This window comes from Halyomorpha halys, unplaced genomic scaffold (assembly GCF_000696795.3).
Source record: "Halyomorpha halys isolate HHAL.00 unplaced genomic scaffold, Hhal_1.1 Scaffold1424.1, whole genome shotgun sequence".
NCBI classification, from domain to species: Eukaryota; Metazoa; Arthropoda; class Insecta; order Hemiptera; family Pentatomidae; genus Halyomorpha; species Halyomorpha halys.
In genome coordinates this window covers 256,835-269,097 of record NW_027107214.1, presented here as the reverse complement: position 1 = coordinate 269,097, position 12,263 = coordinate 256,835, and the positions used below count along the sequence as shown (strand labels likewise).

Sequence of the window (12,263 nt, the reverse complement as noted above, 5' to 3'; positions counted from 1 at the left end):
TAGTATTAGTTATTTTGACCCTTTGTTACTCTCTCTCTCTTGTAAAATATTTTTTCCCAGTATGACAAACCATGTCTTTCAAAAGGTTTGAACAACTTTAATGTTATATAAAATAACATTAAAACCAAATGAAATGTTATATTAAAAATAAAATAAAATTAATATGTTTAATTAGTGAGGCGGAGTTTACAGACATAACTGCTTACTCTAGTTGATGATTGACTGGTTCAGTCTAACGGACTCCAAACTTTAATATTTTTATTCAGTTAAAATTAACCCTAGTCCTCAGTCTTATAATCTGAGTTTTTGAATTCGCATTTAATATAAAATAATTACTGAAATCTATGAACAAATCGTATTCTTTTTCGTTTCAAAATCTTACCTTACTAATTGCTTAATACACATAAAACCAAGAAAAACAGAAAAATATTCAAGAAAAAAATATATAAATCATATTGGAAATGAGCAAGGAACATCTCGGCTGTTTTTAAACAACAGAACCATTTTCAGAGGGTCCTGTATCATAATATATGAGTAAGCCTAATTGTATTTGTTCATAAATACAACTATACAAAATCCTAGCACTTATACTCTTTGTCTTGTTTGGGGACGGTTATTGTCGATACTGCAGGACTTATAAGCATATACATGTCTGTAACATTGTACCAGGAACAAATACAGATATTGATTGGGCCGTCTGTAGCTCCGCGAGGTCGTTGCGTAGGTCTTTGCATACTGAGGGCTGCAGTGGTACCGGTTCGAATCCACTTCAAGATACCAGATATGACTTAAGAACTGGGTCGGAAAAAAAAAATTCTGTAGAATAAATTACGTTTGTATGATCTATTTTTTTTATTTCATCATTTAAGCAACGTTTCGAGTAGTTAATCCATTATCAAGTTCATTGTTCTGATAAACTAATGCACAATCATCAGTTTTAAAATAATACAGCAATTGCAATAAATAACTTTAAAATAATTATTAGTTTTTAAAAATATGATTTACTATTAATTTATTATTTAGCTCCGTAAATATCTGCATAATAAATTAATTTGTAAAAAAAAATAATACAAACTACTAATATACCCTTTTCAACTGTTTAAGTGAAAATTTATAATAGTATTACTTAGTGTTTTATTGTTAAACTCTTTTTATTTTTTACCAATAATCTTGAAAATTGCCCTATCTATTTATTATTAACAAATGCCAAGCTAGTTAACACTACATGTGAATAGTACTTCTGATTGTTTTAATAGACTTATTTTCTAAAATTACGAATCAAACATTTTTTTATTGAAAGGTGTACATTAATTGAATTATATTATATTTTTTATAGGAATAATTGATACACTGCACTCATAAAAATAATTTTGATCATTATTCAGACCAATATTACTATTTTTATTTTATTTTATTTATGAGGGCTTCAATATTATATGTTAATATTATATTTCACATTAAGTGTTTTTGAAAATACATTTTCATAATTTTATAATATTTCTTTATTCGTATCTTTTCGGACTATATTGTTCATTATTAAATATTAATCTAAAATATCATACTCCACATTTTAGTACACCACAAATTTAAGGAGGAAGATAAATCTATTATAAGTCAGTATGTGGCCAAAATATGTTGAGTGTTTTCTATTTGTAAAAAAACTTGAAATTCTAACTATATTTATTGTCCTCCCTCGAGAGGAACAATGATATTTTTAATTGCGCAGAAAAAGTTATGTTATAGTAGAAGAACCAAGATAATTTCAAAATATTCTATACGTGCGAAACATGTATGGACATACTCTTTCGGCCATTGTGCTAATTTACCTGCATGCTTATAACTATTTATTGTATTGTATTATACAATAACTAAATTTATCTTAATCTTTTTCAGTTCTGAGGGATGAGTTCCGGTCGGTTCCTGCCAGCACCAGAGTAGCCGCTGGTGAAACAGCCCTCCTGGAATGTGGCCCACCGAAGGGTATTCCAGAACCCAGCCTCCTTTGGAGAAAAGATGGAGTGTTGTTGGACCTAGAAGAATCTGACAGGTAACTTATAGTTTATATTTTCTAAAAATATTCCTAATTATACCTGTATTTCAGAAACACAACTACCCCATACTGTGACCTAATCCAAGGGAATCACAAACCAGCGTTTCTAGAATACCACACATTCTCTACTCTTATTGATTGTGTTAAATTATAATGAAACATATTGAAGTGGTTATTTGAATATTTTATATTTTGCAGAGTGCGGGTTGTGGACGGTGGGAACCTCATGATCCGGGATGTGAAGCAGAGTGATGAGGGGAGGTACCAGTGCGTTGCCCAGAACATAGTCGGCATGAAGGAGACAGCCCCGGCCATGTTAACTGTCCACAGTGAGTAACCAATTCCTTATTATTTTCAAGAAAAATATAGTTTTATTTTATTATTATAACCATAAATGTATCTTTCTTTTATATACATTTATTAGTTGTCCGGTAGAGTATTTGCGGCTTTAGTGCACTTAATCAGCCTCCACTGGCTCATTACCAGTGACGCGATGAGAGTGCTGCAATGGTATCTCGAAGATCCTTGCTCTATCCTTCATGCGCGGGGGATAGAGTAGAATCGGGGATCCTCTGGTTTAGGGTGTAAATATTGAATATAATAGTGTAAATGTGACCAGTGATTATATATTTTTTTATTGTTATATTATTTCAATATTTTACTTATTTTATTTTATCCTTATTTCTTCATGTACATAGTTTGATTATGTTTATTTTATATATATTACTTACACTTTTTTGAGATTGGTTATTATTGTTTAAATAAAATAAATGTTATCCAATTTTAGCCTCAAAACAATTTATATTTCACTACCATTGTTGTAAAAATTAACTGTAATTAAATATCTCAGAGTAAAATTTTATTTCATTTCATTTCAAACGTATTAATTTCACTCTTTTTAAAGGGTTTTCTCGAGAAAAGCTCTTAACAATTTTCATTAAATTCGGTAAATGAATGAAAAATTAATTGGTATTTAATATCAGCTTGGTCTTATATTGAAATAGTCTGACACGGCTTTTTTTATTATTATTTTTTTTTTGTAATATTACCTTCTGTCATATTTTTAGACCATAGTAATATGGATGATTAAGCTCATTCACACAATATTTACAAATATACAAATTAAATCATTACAAAATAAGAAATAGAAGAGAAGGATAATAAAATAAACAAAAAAAATAAAATAATTTTATAAAAAAATAAAACTAAAACAAATTAAAAAAAAACTAAATAGAAAAATTATTAAATATAAAAAAAAAAAATTTAAAAAACAAAATAAATACTGATAGGGCTTAAATGCCGAATTTGATTTCTCAACTCTAGACAGTTTGAATAAATATTAGTTCCTTTTTTAAGGGAGCTTTTTTGTTGTCAATTAATCGATATTCATATATTAGTATATGTATGTAGCATGTAGTCATTGTAATGCTGATATATAATCCAGTCATACAGATCTTATGTTAGATATCCTAATTGAAGTAGTGAGCTTTAACAAGGCCTTCGATTCTCTCCTTCGCAGGCAGTGCGGCACGTGTTATACTCCCACTTAGCCTGCGGACATTACCTGAACCTTAACTGCCTCTTGTGGCCCTTCATGGATTAGGCCTTGATTACGACTCTCTTCCTACTGTCTGCTGCCAGCCCTTATCTCGGCTGTAACGACTGTACCCTTCCATTCTTGTACGGAGATTTTTATAATTAAATCCGACTTATCTGTACTTCCATTCACTGCCTTAGAATTCGGAGTTTGGCTTGAGTTTATCTGATTTCGTTTATTGCTATTGTGGTTGATGAGGGTTTAGTGGCACTGATAAAGTTTATTGCTCATTACCAGAAAATGGCTCCTCAGTGATCCCTGATTTGGATTTCTGATTTTCACTGCCAGTTGCATGGTAGAATGAAATTTGGATTAGAAGATTAATCTATATTAAAGTTATTTTTGAGGTGAATTATAGTGCATACCTAGATGAAACAAATTTTTATATTTAATTAAATCATTCTATACATAAATTCTCAGTTTGCATACCAGTTGTAAAATTTCGATTACTTTCAAAGTTTGGTTTTGTCCGAACTAGAGCAAAATTTCAGCACTTATTTTCGATTAGTGCTTAATAACTCTAGAACTATGCCCCTGACATTATAGTTTGTCATATTTTTCTTTAAAGGCAATAAAATTTGCTAAAATTTAAAACCAAAAGGAGCTCTCTGCGACCATTTTCCAATATATAGCTCCTAAAAAATAATAAAATAGTTCATCAACAAAATCGTTAAAAATGTTCGTTACTATATCTGATTTTGTGATGTATGACCTAAAATATTCGTTTCATGAGAACAGTCACGCAGAATGCTTTTGGAGTAAACTAGTTTATATTTCAGTTCATTGAACAGTGTTGAGGCTCAATGGTTCTCTCAAAAATGATATAACAAAAAATATGGAAAAATGCAATTAGATTAAAAAAACCTTTTTATTTATAATTATGAATTTTTTTTATGACCATATATAAAACATAAACCGGGTAAACAAAATACTAAGAATTTATTTATTTTATATACTTTTAATCATTAAGCAAATTAATATTTATATATAATTAATTATATATAATATTATATATAATTAATATAATATTAATATTTATTACCACACAGCCATTTCCGTGACTATAAATACTATAAATGAATACCATACTGTATAAATTAGTACCGTATAAATCTACCAGGTTTTGAGTAAAATAATTCCTTCATGTTCTTTTAACTCTTTTTTGTTTTATGGTGTGTCATTCGTTTGTTTGTATTCTTCAAACGAAGTTCCACAGATCAAAAAAACATTTTTATTAATTCGTTGTCACTAATAAAGTTTCCTAAGGGTTCTCTATATAGCTCAGAATTTTTCTGTAAGTAAACAGAAACTTTTTTCCTTTCCTCGCATCGCTCCGAAAATAATTACGAACAAAAAGTAGCAAATTACTAACTTAAATATCCAGGAATATGAAATAGAAACATGGGCATTGATGACCATTGGGTTTCACGCGCTAAAGCACTAACGAACAACAACTAACTTAAACGCAATATTATAATCAATATTTATTGCTATATTATATTTAATTTTTTTTTAGTATTTTCCATTTTAAATTTATATTTATTTTAAGACATGATCCATGCCTTCTAGGTAAAAAAGAGCTTTATAAAACAAATTTATTTTGTTTTATTTACAAATAAATAAGTTTTGTTTATTTGTGTGTCTTTGCTGACCGCACTCCCGACCATCTTCTTCTCATATATATTTTATTTGCTCCAAAATGACTCATACGGTTTCCTACTTGGCATTCCAATGGGTAGAAATCTATGCATTTTGAGTATTGAACAAATTATGAATTAATTGTTAATCCTACAACGTACAATTCTGACATATCTATGTAATCAGCTAACTCCTAAATCCGACAGAGAACTAGCCTCAATGTGTACTATTAGGATTTAAGATAACAGCGCCCTTGGGGATGGGTTTGTGTGCTCTGAGTCGGTTTTATTTGCTAAGGGTGGGGCATTGATGACTGTTTACAACATTATTTAACTGCGCTATTGCAAATTGTTTATTACTATATATCCAGAAGAAATAAAATAAGTGCAGTGAAAAATTGTCTTACAAATAATTAAGCCAAATCAATGTTGTAAGCATGATAGAGTTGAAAATAGAAATTAATTATATAATCAATTGAAAGTAATGACATAATAAATTGGAATAATTGGAAGAACTTTATATTCCATTGTTTATTTTTTCTACATTTTACAAATGATGATGAACAACAAGTGAAGGTTATAAAAATGTTGACTGACTGCCTACTGGATTACTGCCTTATTACGCTAGATCACAAGACTGAGTAATCGGGCCGCCCATAGCTCAGTGGTAAAGACACAGTCTTACCAATTTGATGTCTATTGGCGGTGCCGGTTCGAATCCGGCCTGGGACGTTGATTATTTTCATTGAGTGGCGGTCCCACAAAATGAAGAATTTTGACCCCCAACCATGGTTAGGCAGTATAGGACTCCAATGTGGGAGTCTTGGCCGAAAAAAAGACAAAAAAAAAAAGACTGAGTAATCAAAGAAAGCAACAAATGTCGGTCTCCATATGCTTTTTATATTCTTTTGTCTAATATTCTATTTTCATTATACAAAGGAAGAAAATAAAGATAGGCTAAATGAAAAGAAATGTAAATTTCTGTAAAGTAGGTTGTAGCTGATTAAAATTCATATAAATATTACTACTTAACCTATAACCTATAACTTTCGTTCTAGAATGGTTATCAGAAACTTGTTCATTTAATTACCTTGACATATGATGTCTTTATAAATATATATTTGTGCCATCTTAAATAAAAAATAAACTGTTAAGGTTAATTAGCAAGATTTGAACCAATCGGTTCAAGAATATACCAAATCGGTAAACATTTAAAATATACCATTATTAATGTTTATTGAATTAGAAGTTTAGGAAAATTTTAAATTAATCAAAACACAGGGAACACAAACATTTATTTATTGGTAGTTCTAAAACAATGCTAACTTAACACAAATTGTGGACGCAGCACAAGCGCCACTCAACGGGTCGGCTACAAATTCAGGCCAACTTGTACCAGCTTTGCCAAATAACCTATCCACACACTTGAGCATGTTCGAATTTTCCATTATTTGGAAAACGTGTCGGGGCACCTTTAGATTGTAACAATTATTTTCTCTACTATAAAATTATTTGTAATAATTATTCAGCCACGTTTATTATAAGGTTGAAAAGTATAATGGTAAATTTTTAATAAACAGACTAATAAAAAAGTTTAGGATACATAATTCTATACAGTTAGTCGAAATTCAAAAGTCAGGCTTACTTAAATATGAAGCCCTCTCCTCATAACCCTCTCTACACTCAACTAGTCCAACTGACACTTACCTATAAATGAGATTTCGAACAGTAAGGATCTTATGCAATGTCTTTCGATTCGTAATAAACAGAAAGCGTGTTTGGTCATTATTTTAGTATTTATCTGTAAAATATGAAGCAAGCACTCGCAGCCCCACCTCCACTTTCTCATTTTGAATAATTGAATTTCAATTTTTTCACATAACTCGTATTCCATCAATCTTTAGTTTTACTGTCATTCCGACTGACTTTGTAGAGATCCCTTTAGAGTCTGCCCCAGTAGCTAAATGTTGATTTAATCATTTACTCTGTTCCTTTAAAAATGTATTGTTTTTAACTTTATTGTGTTAAATTTCCATTTGAAAAGTTATTTTATTTATTACAAGATACAATGAGGTCATCTTTAACTTTTTTAAGTGTAATTCGTTGATTTTACTGAGTGTTTGAACAACGCTATCAAAGGCGTTTTTAGTGATTTAATTTTAAATGATCTCTTAATCTCACCACGACGAATCGAAATACTTCTATTTTATTATAACCATTTCTCAAGTTTTATTTCGACTTAGGGTTAGCCTTTAGGAAGGCCTAAAATAGATAAACATGTGTTGGTTGATATATAAAAGGCTTATTCCGTAAAAGAACATAAAATGATGAATTATATATATTTTGAAAAACTAAAAGGAGAGAAAATATTTGCATATAGATCAACATATCACAAAACTAAATCATAATCTGAAGGAAAAAATAGGAATTGGTAAAATGGAAAAAAATAGAATAAAGATAGAAAATTAATGTTATGACAATATATCGTACAAAATTTTCAAATGAATGATTGTACTTGAAAATATTTGAATTCGAGTGGAATAACAAAATTCCGTATCTGTGAGTTGCACCAAACTGCGAAAGACGTTCGAAACTTCTACTAAAAGAGTATTGCAGAACTAGCTGAAGTTCTTGCCTGTGATCTCGTTGCCAGATTATAACACTCACATCGTTTTTGTTTTAATTAAACATATGTTTTAGGCATAGTTCGATTTTATTAATTATATTCAGATGTTTATAAAACTTACATAAAAACTAGTTAATAACTATATTATTATTAAAAGAAAGTTGATAATTCTCCATAAAGAAATTTTGAGTATAGAATTTACAAATAAATGGAAAAGATAATTATGTAATGTAAAACAAAATAATGTATATTCCATTTTCATAACCTACACGCCTAACAATAAGTTTTTGGCCGCAGCAGAAAAATCGTGGCTAGAAATGCTCAATCTAATTTCACATAACAGCAAAGATTTCTCACTTTTAATAATGATACCGAGATCAGAGATCGGACAAGTCTATATTGATTGCGATTATCTAAAACTGAAAGAAAATATCGAATCGTTTTAGCGGTTTGTTCGCTTCATTATTGAATGATGTAACACAAAGGAGAGGACAGTAAAGAGACAGGTTAGGTATTAGGCTAACTATTCTCTAATTATCATTATGTCACACCGAACGGAAATTAAGAAGGCTCATTATGGTTAATTAATAATCTGTTCCTGCCCCTAGCAGCTCCTGCATATTTGAAGGCCCTTCTTAACACTTACAAATCCACATTAAAATTATGATTGAAATTAAACTTGGAAAAAGTCGTAAATATTAACGACGGATCCTATTAAAACTTCATTGCCGGGAAATTGGAAAAATGCTCTTCCTGTCTGGTGACACAATGCCCTGTCCTGTAAAAATTCAAAATAAACTTATTTGTTTTAACATCTGTCAAAGCTGGCTCTCTCTTTACTATGTTTTTAGTTAATATATCTTGGTGAAACAGTTTTGATAAATTAATGTCATTATCCCACAATGTTTTAATATAACAAGTATTGTAATGCTTTATTATAATCAATCATTTTACACTAATAAAATTGGTTCAATTACCTCTCAAAAACTATAGGTTTAATTTCCAATTATCTTTCTTTTTTAATCTATTTTAGTAAAAATAAAGAATTAAAAAAAAAAAAAAATGGCTATGAATTATTTTCAATAGTTCTGCTTACTAATTTATAGTTTTTCCTTGTTTATTTATTTTTTTTTTTTCGAAAAGAAATTCAGGATCAATTTTTATATCAAATAGGTTTTGTGGGATATAAACAAGAACGATATATATTTTGTAGTTACAACATCTAAGACGCAAAATTATTAAAAGAATGCTGTGAAATCACCAAACTTTAGTCATAACATACTTAAATGAGTATTTTAGATCATTATTTAAAAAAAATGTATTTATTTAATTTTTTTTACGAGTATTCTACTCTATTTGGAAACCAGTGTATAAAATATAAAATCAATTTTGTCTTCTTATTCTTCTCTGAATTTTATTAGAAATAAAAAATTGTTAAAATGTTTATAATTAGGTTATTTTTAATAGATCTTACTAATTATGTTTTTTTTTTTTTGTGTGTTTTAAATGAAATTCAGAATTTTATTATAGGATTGATATTTTTTTATGGGGATAAAACAAGAATGTTATTTATGTTTTTTAATTAAAACATTAAAGAAGAAAAATGATTAAAAGAATTCTTACTTTCGTCTTATATGGTTTACACCGTACTTAAGTAGCATATTTCAGTATCAATGTGCGCTGAGATTTGATGGAGTGATGTGCTGTCTCTATATGGTATTTTTGTCTCATTTTTACCTGTTATGTTCTCTGAATATGTTAATCGGCTGAAACACATATCTAAATTAAGAATAAGTTGCAGACTAATAAATGTTAAGGGAAAATAATTAATTGCAGTAATGCTCAGTAAATTCTCATTGATATTAAAAGCTACCAGATAGATACTGAGCCAAGAGCCACCCCGTATCCGATGAAAGGACGAGATAGGAGGCATCTAATCTATGATTGAGCAGGAAGTGCCCATCGTAGCATTTAGTCTATCTGGTCTTCGGGGATCTCTCGAGTGCGCTCTTGACAACTTCCGTTCTCTACACTGTTTCTCCGCTCGAGGTGGCAGTGGAAAAATAAAACCTCCATTATTTTCGTCATTTTACGTTTTAATGACTATTTTATTGTAATAAAAATATCAAACTACATAAGCTGTTCAAACTAAAAATAAAAGTTGTATTGTCGCCAAATACTTTTACGGAACTTTGGTACGTATTTAAGTATCTCTTGTATAATGTTAAAAAGCAAGAAATAGATATTACAGAAAATATATTGTTGACTTTATTTTATGGATTACTCTCGTAGATCATTCAAAATTTTGTTTTTATTAATAGGTAGGTAAATGTAGTGGGGTTTTGGATTTATTGTAAATTATGTAGATATATTCTATTTGTTTGTAAATAAAGATATTGAGGAGGTTAGAAAAAAAAAGTGGGGTTTATCAATTTGGCCTATATACCTGCTAACAATTTTTCCAGAGGAAGGTACGAAAAAAAAAAAAGTGTGGTTTTGTTTTCATCTTAATCTTGATTTCATGGGGAAGGAAGGAGAATTCAAGGAAAAAGAATGGAGTGATTCAGTGTTTAAGCTTTATAACTTGAGTCAAATATCACATACTTAACTCAAGTTTAAAAAACTCAGACACTCAACCAACCACTATATTTCTGTTTTAAAATGAAACCAAGTTTCAGATAAAAAAAAACACTACGCAGGCCCTGTTAAATACAAAACTATATTTAAAATAGGGGCTTTGGAAAAAATAAAAGTAAAACAGTAAATTAGGGAGTTAACTTTAAAAAAGATATATGAGATTAAACAATACAGGGGATTAACTAAAAGGGAATTTTCCTCTAGGAAAAATACAATTGTGAGGACAATGAAATATATTTTTTTCCTTTTAAAATATGTAGACTACAGGAGTGGATAGCGTCCAGTATGTTGCAACAGTTATTAAATTTGAACAACAGGTATTATTATTGTTGTATAATGTTATTGCTATTGGATAAATTAATTTATAATAAATTTTATTGTTCTGGTTTGAAAATAAATTGCCACCGAACGCATTCCGGGAGGATATTTAACAGAAGCAGATATTAACCGCAAACGGACAGAGAGGAGACAGTGAGGATTAGAGAGTAGAAGTTTGGAGACATTGAAGGATCTACAGCCCTCGAGATTAGCCTTAGATAAATGCGAGGAGGGTTTTAGGGGATGAGGAACCCTGCAATCTTGGAGGATCAAAAGTTTATATATGTAGTCTTCTCTCAGTTGTCTTCGTTAATTATTGTCTTATCTCCAGGGCACTAACTCAACAACTCCTGCGACACATGATGACGGCTTTGTCCACCAACTCATGAGTGTCGGGGAACACGGCTGTAAAGAAAGAGCTTTCTCTGGAATTGTACGGTACATTAAGAGCTCATAAAAGATAGCATCCGGATATAAAAACGTTTATTACGTTATTATTAATTAAGAGATACTATCTATATTACATCATTTTGTTAATCATAAATAGTATAATTTAATTATCTCATAATGAGATGTAAAAAGTTGACTTTAGATAAATATGTATCTATATTTATTTTTATCTAAAATATTTGGTTTTATTGTCTTTGGATAACACAATTTATAAGAAACCTTATTGTTCTGGTTTAAAAATAAATTGTCACTAACTATTTTTTTTTTTTATTATTATTTATTCTGTATAATTCTTACCTCTACAATGTTATATTTTATCGTCTATTAGTATCAATCAACTACTATCTGTTTAATGTATTGTCATTTATGTTCCCAAGTTTCTTTATTATTATTTTATTTTATCTCATACATATTTTCTTATCATCCGTTCCTTTCTTACTAATATGTTATTCCAAGTAAACCACAATGGTTCCTATTCATCCCTCTATTTTCAATCCGCTGGTGTTCCTCAAGGTAGTATCCTAGGTTCTCTACACCGTCTATACAGCTGACATCCCAACAACTAACTCTATCCTTACCACGTATGCTGATAACACATGTGTGCTCACAGTTAATAATAACCCTTTGATCGCATCCCAAACTCTCCAGTCCCATATCACAACCCTCGAAGAATGGTGTCGAAATTATAGGATAAAAATAAATCCCAACAAATACTATCAAATCACCTTTACTCTTCGTCGCCTGCCGACTGCCCTACAGTATACTTTATTAATGTGGCTCTTACCCCTGTAGAACAGATTCGTTATCTTGGACTACACCTTGACAAACGACTAACCTAGAATCCTCACACAAGACTAAAAAGACAGGAAACTGCACGCAGATTCCGACTATTACAGCACTTACTAGACAAACGGTCTAAACTTCCAACTCATTACAAAAGACTGATCT

The 12,263-nt window shown here is 29.9% G+C and overlaps 1 protein-coding gene across 1 annotated transcript in view; it reads left to right on the top strand.

Annotated features, from left to right (window-relative positions):
• Window positions 1-1,893: 1,893 nt before the first annotated feature.
• Window positions 1,894-12,263, top strand: part of LOC106689663 (roundabout homolog 2) — a gene marked incomplete at its 5' end in the record, with an annotated part of 34,750 nt that continues 24,380 nt past the window's right edge. The window contains 2 exons of the mRNA XM_014434767.2: window positions 1,894-2,047; window positions 2,249-2,379. Of these exons, the coding sequence (XP_014290253.1) occupies window positions 1,894-2,047; window positions 2,249-2,379 (285 nt within the window). The remainder of the gene's footprint in view (window positions 2,048-2,248; window positions 2,380-12,263) is intronic.